The 12,484-nt window shown below is 45.2% G+C and overlaps 1 protein-coding gene across 1 annotated transcript in view; it reads left to right on the top strand.

Annotated features, from left to right (window-relative positions):
• The window catches only part of tmeff2a (transmembrane protein with EGF-like and two follistatin-like domains 2a), a 60,744-nt gene extending 49,801 nt beyond the window's left edge, over positions 1-10,943 (top strand). Inside the window, exons 5-10 of the mRNA XM_030787230.1 lie at positions 1-75; positions 6,463-6,611; positions 7,108-7,167; positions 7,480-7,603; positions 8,057-8,215; positions 10,847-10,943. The exon at positions 1-75 is cut by the window's left edge and continues 22 nt beyond it. Coding sequence (XP_030643090.1) covers positions 1-75; positions 6,463-6,611; positions 7,108-7,167; positions 7,480-7,603; positions 8,057-8,215; positions 10,847-10,943 — 664 coding nt within the window. The remainder of the gene's footprint in view (positions 76-6,462; positions 6,612-7,107; positions 7,168-7,479; positions 7,604-8,056; positions 8,216-10,846) is intronic.
• Positions 10,944-12,484: the final 1,541 nt, after the last annotated feature.

Genomic DNA, 12,484 nt, shown 5'->3' with positions numbered 1-12,484 from the left:
CGGCCAGAAGGAGACGTCCACCTGTGACATCTGTCAGTTTGGGGCGGAGTGTGACGTGGACGCTGAGGATGTATGGTGAGAGTCCGAGTGCATCCACAGGCTCTGTAGTCTTAATCTGAGATTATAAGATTATATTAGTAAAGGCTGGGCTGTGACAATATATTACAGCACCACTCTAGTAAGCATAGAATCTGTAAGCAGAACTTTACTGAAAAAGAAGGCATTAGTACGTGAGGATATAGACAAGAACAGAAACAAGACAGTGTGTGTAGGCCTCTGTGCTGTCTCACTGCCCGTGGAACACTTTCTCCTACCTGTCTACCTACCTATCTGTCTGTCTGCATGTCTGTCTGTCTGTATGCCCATTCATCGATCTATTCATACATTCATGCATGCATGCATGCGTTAGCGAGCTGATTAACTAGCTTTAATGATGAGAGACTTTGTGGAGAGCAGCATTAGAGCAGGTCAGACCGGAGGGCATTAGAGCAGGTCAGATCAGAGGGCATCAGAGCAGGTCAGATCAGAGGGCATCAGAGCAGGTCAGACCAGAGGGTATTTGAGCAGGTCAGACCAGAGGGCATTAGAGCAGGTCAGACCAGAGGGCATCAGAGCAGGTCAGACCGGAGGGCATTAGAGCAGGTCAGACCAGAGGGCATTAGATCAGAGGGCATTAGAGCAGGTCAGACCAGAGGGCATTAGAGCAGGTCAGACCAGAGGGCATTAGAGCAGGTCAGACCAGAGGGCATTAGAGCAGGTCAGACCAGAGGGCATTAGAGCAGGTCAGACTAGAGGGCATTAGAGCAGGTCAGACCAGAGGGCATCAGAGCAGGTCAGACCAGAGGGCATTAGAGCAGGTCAGATCAGAGGGCATTAGAGCAGGTCAGATCAGAGGGCATTAGAGCAGGTCAGACCAGAGGGCATTAGAGCAGGTCAGACCGGAGGGCATTAGAGCAGGTCAGACCAGAGGGCATTAGAGCAGGTCAGACCAGAGGGCATTAGAGCAGGTCAGACTAGAGGGCATTAGAGCAGGTCAGACCAGAGGGCATCAGAGCAGGTCAGACCAGAGGGCATTAGAGCAGGTCAGATCAGAGGGCATTAGAGCAGGTCAGACCAGAGGGCATTAGAGCAGGTCAGACCGGAGGGCATTAGAGCAGGTCAGACCAGAGGGCATTAGAGCAGGTCAGACCAGAGGGCATTAGAGCAGGTCAGACCAGAGGGCATTAGAGCAGGTCAGACCAGAGGGCATTAGTAACAGAGCAAACGCCAGAACGCGGCAGCCTGGAGAGGACGTGAAATGCACCCCACGTCACGGCTAGTTCTGGAGAAGTCATGTGCCGGAGCCATCGATCACTCCATCCGTGTTGCCCTGTCGGCGCTGGAATTCGGACAGCATTCCGAAGATGAGCAGTGAGAAATTGAAAGAGGCGTTGTCGGTCTGCTTAAAATTCCCCCGGCCCATTTAGACTTTAGGATCTTAGCTTTGACACGGATGATCGGTTCTGCACATTTCCCCAAAACCCACTGAGTGACAGCCAGAGAATCGGGGGCTTTCCACCAACACAAAGGGCCGTTTTTGTCTGTCGTCTCTGTCCCTGTGTGGCCTTAGCCTACTGTTCCACAGCATTTTTCGCTCCAGTCATGCAGGGGCATCCCAAGATGGGAGTGGCACTCCGACGCGCCTGGCTGCCGAAAAACCCCTGTATGTCTCTATCTTCCTCTCTCATTCTCTCGTTCTCTCTCTCTACCTCTCTCTCTCTACCTCTCACTATCTCTCCTTTATGCCCTCGTTCTCTCTCTCTCTCTCTCTCTCTCTCTCTACCTCTCACTATCTCTCCTTTATGCCCTCGTTCTCTCTCTCTCTCTCTCTCTCTCTCTCTACCTCTCACTATCTCTCCTTTATGCCCTCGTTCTCTCTCTCTCTCTCTCTCTCTCTCTCTTCCTCTCACTATCTCTCCTTTATGCTCTCGTTCTCTCTCTCTCTCTCTCTCTCTCTCTCTCTCTCTCTTCCTCTCACTATCTCTCCTTTATGCTCTCGTTCTCTCTCTCTCTCTCTCTCTCTCTCTCTCTCTCTCTCTCTCTCTACCTCTCACTATCTCTCCTTTATGCTCTCGCTCTCTCTAAATACCTTTCTGTTTTTCTCTCAGTCTCTTGTTCTGTCTCCATCCTTCACTGTTTCTCGTTCATTCTCTCGTTCTCTCTCTGTCCCTTTCTGTTTCTCATTCGTTCTCTCGTTCTCTCTCCATCATTTTCTATTGGTCATTCATTCTCTCTTTCTCTCTCTGTCACATTGCATTCAAATTAGAAGTGGAGAGTGAGAAGAAAATCAGTGTAGTATGTAGCAGCAATAGCTGAGCTTTTCAATACAGCCATGGCAGACAGACATACACAGGTGCTTAGTCTGGTGTCAGCTCTGAATGTGTGTTTGTGTGTGTGTTTTTTTGAGTGTGTGTATGTGTGTCATGTGAGTGTATGTATGTCTGTGTCTGTGCGTGTGTGCGTGTGTTTGAGTGTGTGTGTGTGTGTGTGTGTGTGTGTGTGTGTGTGTGTGTGTGAGCACACTGGCTAAAGTGGCAGTAAAATGCAGGTGCATTCCGACAGGATGCCTGCAGGCAATTCTTGCAAAGTTAAGATAACGAGGAAACCACATAGCTCTTACAAATCAATAAGACATGTTCTCTCAGTTATACAGATAAACGCTCTAACACACACGCACACTCACCTGCACTCAAACACATACACACACACACTCGCACTCAGACACACACATACACATACATACACAGACGTACATACACTCACATGATACACATACATACACTCACATGCACATCCACTCAAACACGTACACACACACACACACACACACACACACACGCACACACACACTCGCACTCAAACACACACATACACATACAGACACAGACGTACATACACTCACATGATACACATGCACATCCACTCAAAAACATACACACACACACACACACACACACACGGACACACACATGAAAATATTTACACAAAATAAACACTGTCTCCCCATTGTACTCTCACAGAAACCCTCTATGCAACCAGTGTTATTGTGTGTGTGTGCGTGTATGTGTGTGTGTGTGTGTGTGTGTGTGTGTGTGTGTGCGTGTATGTGCATGAGTGAGAGAGAGAGAGTGAGTGAGTGTGTGTGTGTGTATATGTGTGTGCGTGAGTGAGAGACAGTGAGTGAGTGTGTGTGTGTGTATGTGTGTGTGTGTGTGTGTGTGCGCACGTGTGTGTGTGTGTGTGTGTGTGTGTGTGTGTGTGTGTGTGTGTGGCGAGTGCAGATGCAGTGCAGAGTTGCAGTAGTGCCTATGTGAGGGAAAGTGAGAGTAGGCATTAAATATTCATATCCCTTGGACACATTATCCTGCATTATAGCCACTCTGACACTCACTCTGGGGAACCAACCTCTCCAAGCATGTGTGTGTGTGTGTGTGCGTGTGTGTGTGTGTGTGTGTGTGTGTGTGTGCGTGAGTGTGTTTTAATGAGTCTGCCTTTCATTTTCTGCCTCAATGTCCCTGTGTTTGCATTAGAGAAGGAGAAAGACATCAAGGAGAGAGAACTGGAGTGTGTGTGTGTGTGTGTGTGTGTAGCTTTTGAAAACTGAGAACGCTTTCAGTTTGATTTGTTCATCCTTGTTCCAAATATTTCCTCTCCAGAACTATTACACTGCTACATCCACTGACAGTGTATTTCAGTCCAAGCATTCTCTCCTTTAGTCTGAGTAAATGAACTGTTTTTCCAGAATTTACCATCCCTCTTCAGCACTACTAAATGTTTAAAGCCACTCTATCAATGACATCATTACTGACCAGCATAAACACAAGTGCCCAATAAACAAACAAACAAACTGTATAGTCATAACACAGAACCGCCCACAAAGTCCCTTTGTATTTTGCAAGTTGTCTTTCTCTCTAAATAAAAATCAAAAGACTGGAAACATGTTGCTCAGATGAGGCAGTCGGAAAATGAAGGGAAAACGTAATAATGACAGATTTATAATTAGAGTGTCGCTGTCGAGAGCTGTTCAGCAGGAAACTGTCCCAGGACTGCAATCTACCCCTCTGCCTTTCCGCTGAACACGCTTTCTGTGGACGACCTGCTCACACACAAACACACACACATGCACACACACACACACACAAACCAGATATACACACACTCATACACGCACACACTCATAGCAGATATACACACTCACACATATTCACTCACACATGCACACATATTCACTCACACATGCACACACATGCACACACACATTCACACATATTCACTCAGACATGCACACACACACACGCGCACACACACACACACACACACACATGCACACACAAATGTGGAATCATGACCTGTGTGTAAAGATGTCGACAGACTTCCTGTCACATTTCCACAAACACACCATAAATAAAACAAGATGGGCTACAGTCTCTATCTCTCTCTCCCTCCCTCTCTCTCTCTCTCTCTCTCTCTCTCTCTCTCACACTCTCTCCCTCCCTCTCTCTCCCTCTCTCTCTCTCTCGCACACACACTAAACAGCACTTGCGCAACCACATTAACTTGAATACAATAACATTTGTGAATGTCATTGTAGGAGAGGCACATCAAACACACGCGTGCGCGCACACACACACTCAAAAGCCTTGAATGCTTTATACACCCCTCACTTTCTCTTTCTCACACACACACACACACATACACAGACACACATACACACACACACACACACACGCGCACACACACACACACACACACTCTCAAAAGCCTTGAATGCTTTATACACCCCTCACTTTCTCTTTCTCACACGCACACACACGCGCACACACATACACTTACAATTTAAATAACTTTTTTCCCCTCTGCAGACACTCATTAAAAGCTCACTAATGAATGTCTGGGAAGCAGAGGGGAGTCAGTTGAAGGAGTCAGGCCACATCAAAGCTGCAGCGGCAGATTCCACTGGGATAACTGGGAAACAGGGACACCCATTATGCTCTCACACATCACGCAGTACCCGCTCAACTGCTAAACGCCGTCTGTGCCGCGGTCTCGCGACGAACGAACCGTCCAAATTATACGCCCCTCGCACACGACACACAACCAGACCCAACACGCCACAATCCAGCCAAGTCCACGCCAGTGTGACGCTTTTGGGGGCTTTTGGTCACACTTTCCACCCCTTATGTAAAAACAAGCTTATGTGCGTCGATTGGAAATCCAGCCCTGAAGACCAGCTGTCCTTTTGTTCTTTTAGACTAATTATTCTGAGCCAATTTAATCTCCACTCACAGCCAATGGCTATAGAGGCGTCGGTGCCCCACAGTGAGTTTGAAAAGGAAGAGAAAACTCCTTAGTATGACACAGTTATTAACCTCCTTCAGATTCACTGCTTAAAGAAACACAAAGGCATCTGCCAAGTTATTATGAGTCATTAGACCATGTTATACTAGATTGTTTGCCAAAGTGTGATATGATATGAGACAGATACCAAAGGGATTTGGGTTTTGTTCATCTCCTGTCGGTGAAGTTGTCATTTTTAAGAGAACGGTGTTCCGAAGTAAAACGCAGCACAACAATTACATGCGATCTAGATTTTGAAGCTGTCTTTCAGGAGTTTTAACATCTTTGATATTTTCTGGTTTTGCCTTTTGAAGCACCTAGATTCCTGTCTGTCATTCTGCTGACGGCCGAGTCTCTGTGGACAGACCGTACTTATTCTCAGCCCAATGCAACCAATGCAGCAAAACAAAAAAGAAAAGAAAAAAAGAAAAAGAAAGAAAAAGTGCATCTACGGCACAGTCTGATCTCTCTGTGGTAATTAGGTCATTAGACATGGACATTTTGGTTTTAAGAGGCTTTACACAACAAAGCATCACAGCCAACAAAGAACTGGATTAAATTTAATTGGCGCGAGGAAGAGAACAGTTTGTTTTAAGCAATCGTTCGTCCACTGCACATCTGTCTGTCCGACTGTGTCACAGTAAACTGACGTGGGCAATGCAGAGGACGAGAGGTTTTGTGGACGTATAAAATCATTTCAGCTCGGATGCTGGGGATTCCAGAGCCGTCGCATTTTGGTGGAAACGTTTAAGAAACAAAAGTTTGATTGATCAGGCTGGTCGAGAGATACATGACTGATAATGCGAACGTATGCATTAGACTGAAGCAGACCAAGGCCACACCCTGCCAGAAGAGATGTTGATTGAGTGCTTTTGTTTTGCATAGAGGGGCAGGCTCAATGTGCAAGGGTACAGTTCTTTTTCCGATAGAAGCGCTCCAAGGTTTTAAAGACCCTTTGGAAACGTGTTTTGGGTAGCTGGGATATGCAGTCTAAGCTGACGAGTGTTGGAGTGATTTGACTGAGATTCAGCTGTGACTCTCTTGTCTGCTCTCTCTCTCTCTCTCTCTCTCTCTCTCTCCCTGCAGGTGCGTGTGCAACATCGACTGTTCCCACATCAGTTTTAACCCAGTTTGTGCCTCAGATGGTCGTTCCTATGACAACCCCTGTCAGGTCAAAGAGGCGTCGTGTCAAAGACAGGAGCGCATCGAGGTCAAATTCCTCGGACATTGTCAGGGTGAGGCTCCACCGCTGACCCTCTCATCCCTTATTTTCTCTCTTTCATTCCTTCTTCCTCTCTTTCTTTCCTCTGGCAATCCCCCCCTTTGTTTTGTGTTGTTTCATATTCCCATAATAATTCAAAACTGAAGAGAGCTGAAGATTGAGAGTAATTATAGAAATACACAGTAAAATTGGTTTTGCTGTTGTTACTTCAGTAATTTTGTATTTTATCTACCATGAGAATCATTGCCCTTAATGACGTACTCTCTGTGAATGAAGAATTGTAAAAGGCAGTGTTGAATGGAGAGCACACTTCCTGTTATCTTTAAATAGCCGTTATTGCTTGAATCTTGAGGGCTGTCGTGATTTGAGTTGTGGTACGTTTGCAGAACAGCAGTCTCTAATTGCTCTGTTTTAAACCAGCTCATGTAACGTTTCACATGTAACATGTAACGTGTGTAACAGTGCGGCGGTAACACAGCCTTATGCTATACTGTGATTTATGTCTCCAGGTGATATGATGACTGGGACGAAAGCAGAGGACGGACACTCTGCCAGGACAGACTACACAGGTGTGTGTGTGTGTGTGTGTGTGCGTGTGTATATATTTTAATAGATGAGATGGATCATTTTTTGGGTTGACATCTGCAGGATAAACTGTTGGCTCAGAACTGCAGACGTCTGCTCTGAGAGAATCTGACAGCTGACTTTCGTGAGACACGAAAGCCTAACCTAGACCCGCTCTTCAACTCAGATGAGCCAGCCAAAGCCATCGCTCTGTGACTTGGCATTTTCGTTTAAACCTGAAAATTCTGTTTCAAATGTATTCCATGCCATTCATCGGTGATGACTTTTTGTGTGTGTGTGTGTGTTATGCTCAGAAGAGAAGCAGGACCAGACAGGAGAAGTGGCAAGAGGTCTCTATATTCCCTGTCCTGAGCACTATAAAAATTACTGTGTCCATGGAGACTGCGAATATCCCAACTTACTCTCCACACCATCCTGCAGGTACGATGTGAGTGCTAAAGAGAGAGAGAGAGAGAGAGAGAGAGAGGGAGAAAGGGAGCTCTAAACATAAGTCTCTGCCTCCCCCTGCTGTTCACTCAGGATTACAGGCATACAATAGGCATTACCTGTTTCACTGCCACAGTACTTAATGTGTCTGCATGTGCAAGCATGAGTGTGTGTGCGTGTGTGCGCGCGTGTGTGTGCGCATCTTAAACAGGTTGTTGTCTTGCTCATTTTCATCTGTTGACAAACATTCTCACAGGGAGTGAACATGAGAAAGTGTTCATAAAAAAAAAAAAAAATGAAAAAAGGACAGAGACAGTGTTTCTATTTTTATTCATTTGAGTCATTGAGATATAACCATATTTGTCTCTCTGTGTTTTATTGCTGTTTGGTTGTACAGCTGTCACTCACAGTGGTCTTCCTCTCTTTTGGCTGTGATTGGTTGTACAGCTGTCACTCAGGCTTCAGCGGCCCACAGTGTGACACGAAGGACTATAATGTGCTGTATGTGGTGCCGGGTTCAGGAAAAGTCCGCTACGTCCTCATCGCCTCCATCATCGGAGCCCTGCAGGTCGCTATCATCTGTGTGGTGGTGTTGTGTATCACACGGTGAGTTACACACACACACACACACACACGCACACACACAGACACACATACAAACTCACACAAATCCGCACTTTGCTCCCATGTCTTACCTTCTCTTATATATTTTATACTGTATTTTTAATTCTCCCTTATATTATTACATTCTATATTACATTCTTTATATTCTGTTATATTCTATTTATGTTCTGTTTATTCTCTTATGTATATTCTTTTTTTTTTCTTTTTTTTTATCCTCATCTCTGTCTTGCTCTTTTTATCATTCAGACAGTCAGAATAAGCATTTCACTGCACGTTGCACTGTGTATGGCTGTGTGAAAATTTGAATTTGAATTTGAATTTGAATTTGAATTTGAATTTGAACGTAAACATATACATGCGCACACACACACACACACACACACGGAGAACTGCATACTTGGAGAACTCCAGAAAGGTCATACACAAACATTATACTGAAACACAGAGACACAAATACACACACACACCACTCACACAAACAGTTTTTTATGGAATGCTAGGGGAGTAAATCCACTAGAGCCTGCCGAATCACACATTTAACATTCAGCTAAAGGTCAGTGCCCATGAGGGCTGTGTGTGTGTGTGTGTGTGTGTGTATGTGTGTGTTAACAGCAATTAAAGTCATTCCCACTTCTCAATAACATCCTTTACCCATATACCGCTGAATCTTACTTACAGGACACCTAACTCAGTGCAGTTTGGTATGGTGTATTCACAGAATTCTGTTTCAAACTAGACAGGAAAGGGGGAGAAGACAAAGAGAGAGAGAGAGAGAGAGAGAGAGAGAGAAAGAGGAGAGAGAGAGAGTAGAGAGAGAGAGAGAGTGGAGAGAGAAAGCGAGAGAGAGATTGAGAGAGTGGAGAGAGAAAGCGAGAGAGAGAGAGAGAGAGAGAGAGAGAGAAAGAGAGAGAGAGATTGAGAGAGTGGAGAGAGAAAGAGAGAGAGACAGAGAGAGAGAGAGATTGAGAGAGTGGAGAGAGAAAGCGAGAGAGAGAGAGAGAATTAGAGAGAGAGAAAGAGAGAGAGAAAGAGGAGAGAGAGAGAGTAGAGAGAGAGAGAGAGTGGAGAGAGAAAGAGAGAGAGAGATTGAGAGAGTGGAGAGAGAAAGAGAGAGAGAGATTGAGAGAGTGGAGAGAGAAAGAGAGAGAGAGATTGAGAGAGTGGAGAGAGAAAGAGAGATAGAGAGAGAAAGAGAGAGAGAGAGATTGAGAGAGTGGAGAGAGAAAGCGAGAGAGAGAGAGAGAGATAGAGAGAGAAAGAGAGAGAGAGAGAGAGAGAGAGAGAGATAGAGAGAGATAGAGAGAGAAAGCGAGAGAGAGAGAGAGATAGAGAGAGAAAGAGAGAGAGAGTTCAGTAACAGTGCTTGCCTCCAGATTGGAGGATCTGCTGGTGAGTTTGAGGTCATGTGTCCGGTCATGTGAACAGGTTTTAAAAAGTTTTAAGGGGGATTTTGGTCAAGAGTTTTCAGTCACACGTTAGTGAAAAGCTTGAAGACTTTTCTAACAGAAAGCAGCATAGCGGCCATGTCCGTGTCTGTTCTGTCAGACTGTGTTGGCTTCCCAGCATACAACCAACTCACAGATCCGAGGGAATTTGCTGTTCTTCAATTTCTTGTTCAAAGCTTTGGAGGTAAGAGCTCTGGGGAGCTGGGAGCAAAAGAAAAAAAAAGTTCTCAAAACCTTCAAGATCCAAGCTAATGTCAAAGGACCAAACATCAGAGGAAAACCAAAACACGCAAAAAAAAATCCCTCTGCGCGTGTTTTAAAGTGGTATATGTCATTATGTTGTGATGAGTTGAATGAAAGTCTCCCAGGCAGAAGTCAGTTAGAACAGGAGGGTCAAACCCACCAGGCTGTGAACTACAGCGTCTCTCTGTCTCTCTGTGAATACTGATGATCTGTACGGATCTAGGACTGAATGTTTAATAATGCCAAATGCAGACATGAAATATGAATATATTTGCTTTGAACAAGTGGAACAGTGGATGACTGGCATCTTCAGAAGTTGTAGTATAAAACCCTTCCTTGTCCTCTTGTGTATTAAGTGTGGAAAATGCCCTTTTTGAAAATTTGTGTCAAAGTGCCTGATTACTAAATGCAGCACGGAGAGAAGTGAATAGGCTAGTTGAGTAAGTGTGTGTGTGTGTGTGCATGTGTCTGTGTGTGTGAGTGTGTTTTGGCTGTGTTTGATAGCTCTATATCTTTTAATCATTTTTACCCCTTGTTTTAGAGCTTTAACGGTCTTTTATTCTGCTTTATTAATGATCTCAATGTAAAACACAGAGGGAACAGGAGGCGTATTTTCATTTCACCCTTTTGACCAATAGGTGGCGACATGTTGCCTGATAATGTATTGAAATGAAACACCTCCACCTGCATTCAGAGAGCTTGTGTTCTGTGTTATTGCTGTGATGTAATAAAGGTGCTGTGTCAGTAGATGTAACAGTTCTTAATTTATAAACTGATAAATTCATTTATAAACTTATAAATTAATATATAAACTGATAAACCGCCAACCATAGTTGCCAACATTCTCCTGTCCATTTGAATGATTCGCTCCGGCGTTCAGCAAGACACGGTGTCGTTTTCTCATTTTATTTACCCGTCTGCGCAGGAAATGCCCTCGGACCAACAGGATTAAGCGTCAGAAGCAGAACACCACGCATTACAACACCGAAAACACCATGCGAGCATCCACCCGACTCATCTGAGCCCCCCCCCCCCCCCCCCCCCAGGCGAGAGAGCTGCACGGCCGGAGAGATGGAGCGAGGACGGAGCCTACCCCGCGCCCCCTGTCGCTCCCCCACAGGGGGCGTCGCACCGGGCGGAGTCACGGATCTGAGAAGGCAAAGGGGGGAGGCGGTGGACGGTGCAATATTTGGGGAAGGAGGAGAACAGGGGGACAACACGCGATGCCTTTGTGCCTGTGGTCCAGGACACAGCAGAGAGAATAACACAAAAATAATGAGAGGCCTGCTGTGTGGTTACATTTATAGGTAATATTTACAATAGTTGCTTTGTTTGTCTTGGTGGGGTCTTTTTTCTGTAATGTAAATAAATAATTTATATCACAAAACTAGAAATCCAGAGTCCGTGTCTGCAGTGATTTCCTGGGGTTTCTCTTCTCTCTCTCAACACAAGTAGTCGACCTTAATGGTGAGTCAGTGGTAACGTCTGTGTTCACTCCAGTTCACTGAAGACGAGGTAACTGCTGAAATCGCCACAGAGAGGGTGTCTCCTAATACCACACAGGGGTGAACGCCTTTTAAAAACTGTTAAACTCAAATGCTACTTTCCGGCAAATTTATTTCCAATCGGTTTTCGTTGATTTGGTCATTGCTGTCGTTATGTTTTGCGTTAATAAATACACATAAACTGGGAAATACAAGGCTGAAGCCTCAGCATACACCAGCTGACTTGTCAGTGCCAGGAGAGAGAAGTTTATACCACAGTTTTCCTATTTTTGACCCCTTTGAGGCTTAATTAGGTAATCAAGACAGTTACAAGAACACAATACATACTGAAATTTACTTATTAGTATCCATCTGGCACAGTGTGTCTGAAAATGCCTGATTAAGTTCAGAAAAATGTCTGTTTGACTATCAACTCCTGTCAGGTCTTCGTCTTGAGCTGCAGATGAGGACACAGTTTCAACTGCCACGGACTCCTCACAACCAGAGGGAACCTCTCTTAATGTAACAGCTCAACACAGCACACCAAGGGTTATACAAATGTATTATGAATACAGTTAAAATGTCTTCAGCAATCGAGCAAAGGAGACACAGCAGGTAGTGTACTGAGACTACAGGATTCCGGGCATTCCTGATCGGAACAGACGCTTCCCAGTTCATTTCACAGACGCGCCCGAGGAATCCCTGCTCTTCCTGTCTCTTCCGACTGTCCCCGCACTGCGGGGCAAAAGGCATGGGCGGGAAAACACTGTGTGTTTTTGTGTCTTGTCAACAACGGTCCTTGGAAATGTTATTTTTGCTAGACTGCTCCCAGAGATACGGATTTATGTCCTGGTCTGTTTGGCTTTGGCAGAGTTAACCTCATTGTGAGATGGAAAGCACAATAACACACACAGTATATCATCTACTGACCCCCCCGCCCCCCCCCCCATCTCTGAGGGGTATTGATTCAAGTCAAGTTTCGGGGCTGGTATATGTGCTTATGATTGCTCACATTGATTTGTGTATGTAGTGGAGACACTATGCCATTTACGGGTTGTTAGATTTTATTGTTAATCAAC

Source organism: Chanos chanos, chromosome 10, assembly GCF_902362185.1.
Source record: "Chanos chanos chromosome 10, fChaCha1.1, whole genome shotgun sequence".
In the NCBI taxonomy this organism is placed as follows: Eukaryota; Metazoa; Chordata; class Actinopteri; order Gonorynchiformes; family Chanidae; genus Chanos; species Chanos chanos.
The sequence above is the reverse complement of the archived record's forward strand: the minus strand, read 5'-3'. Positions and strand labels throughout refer to the sequence as shown.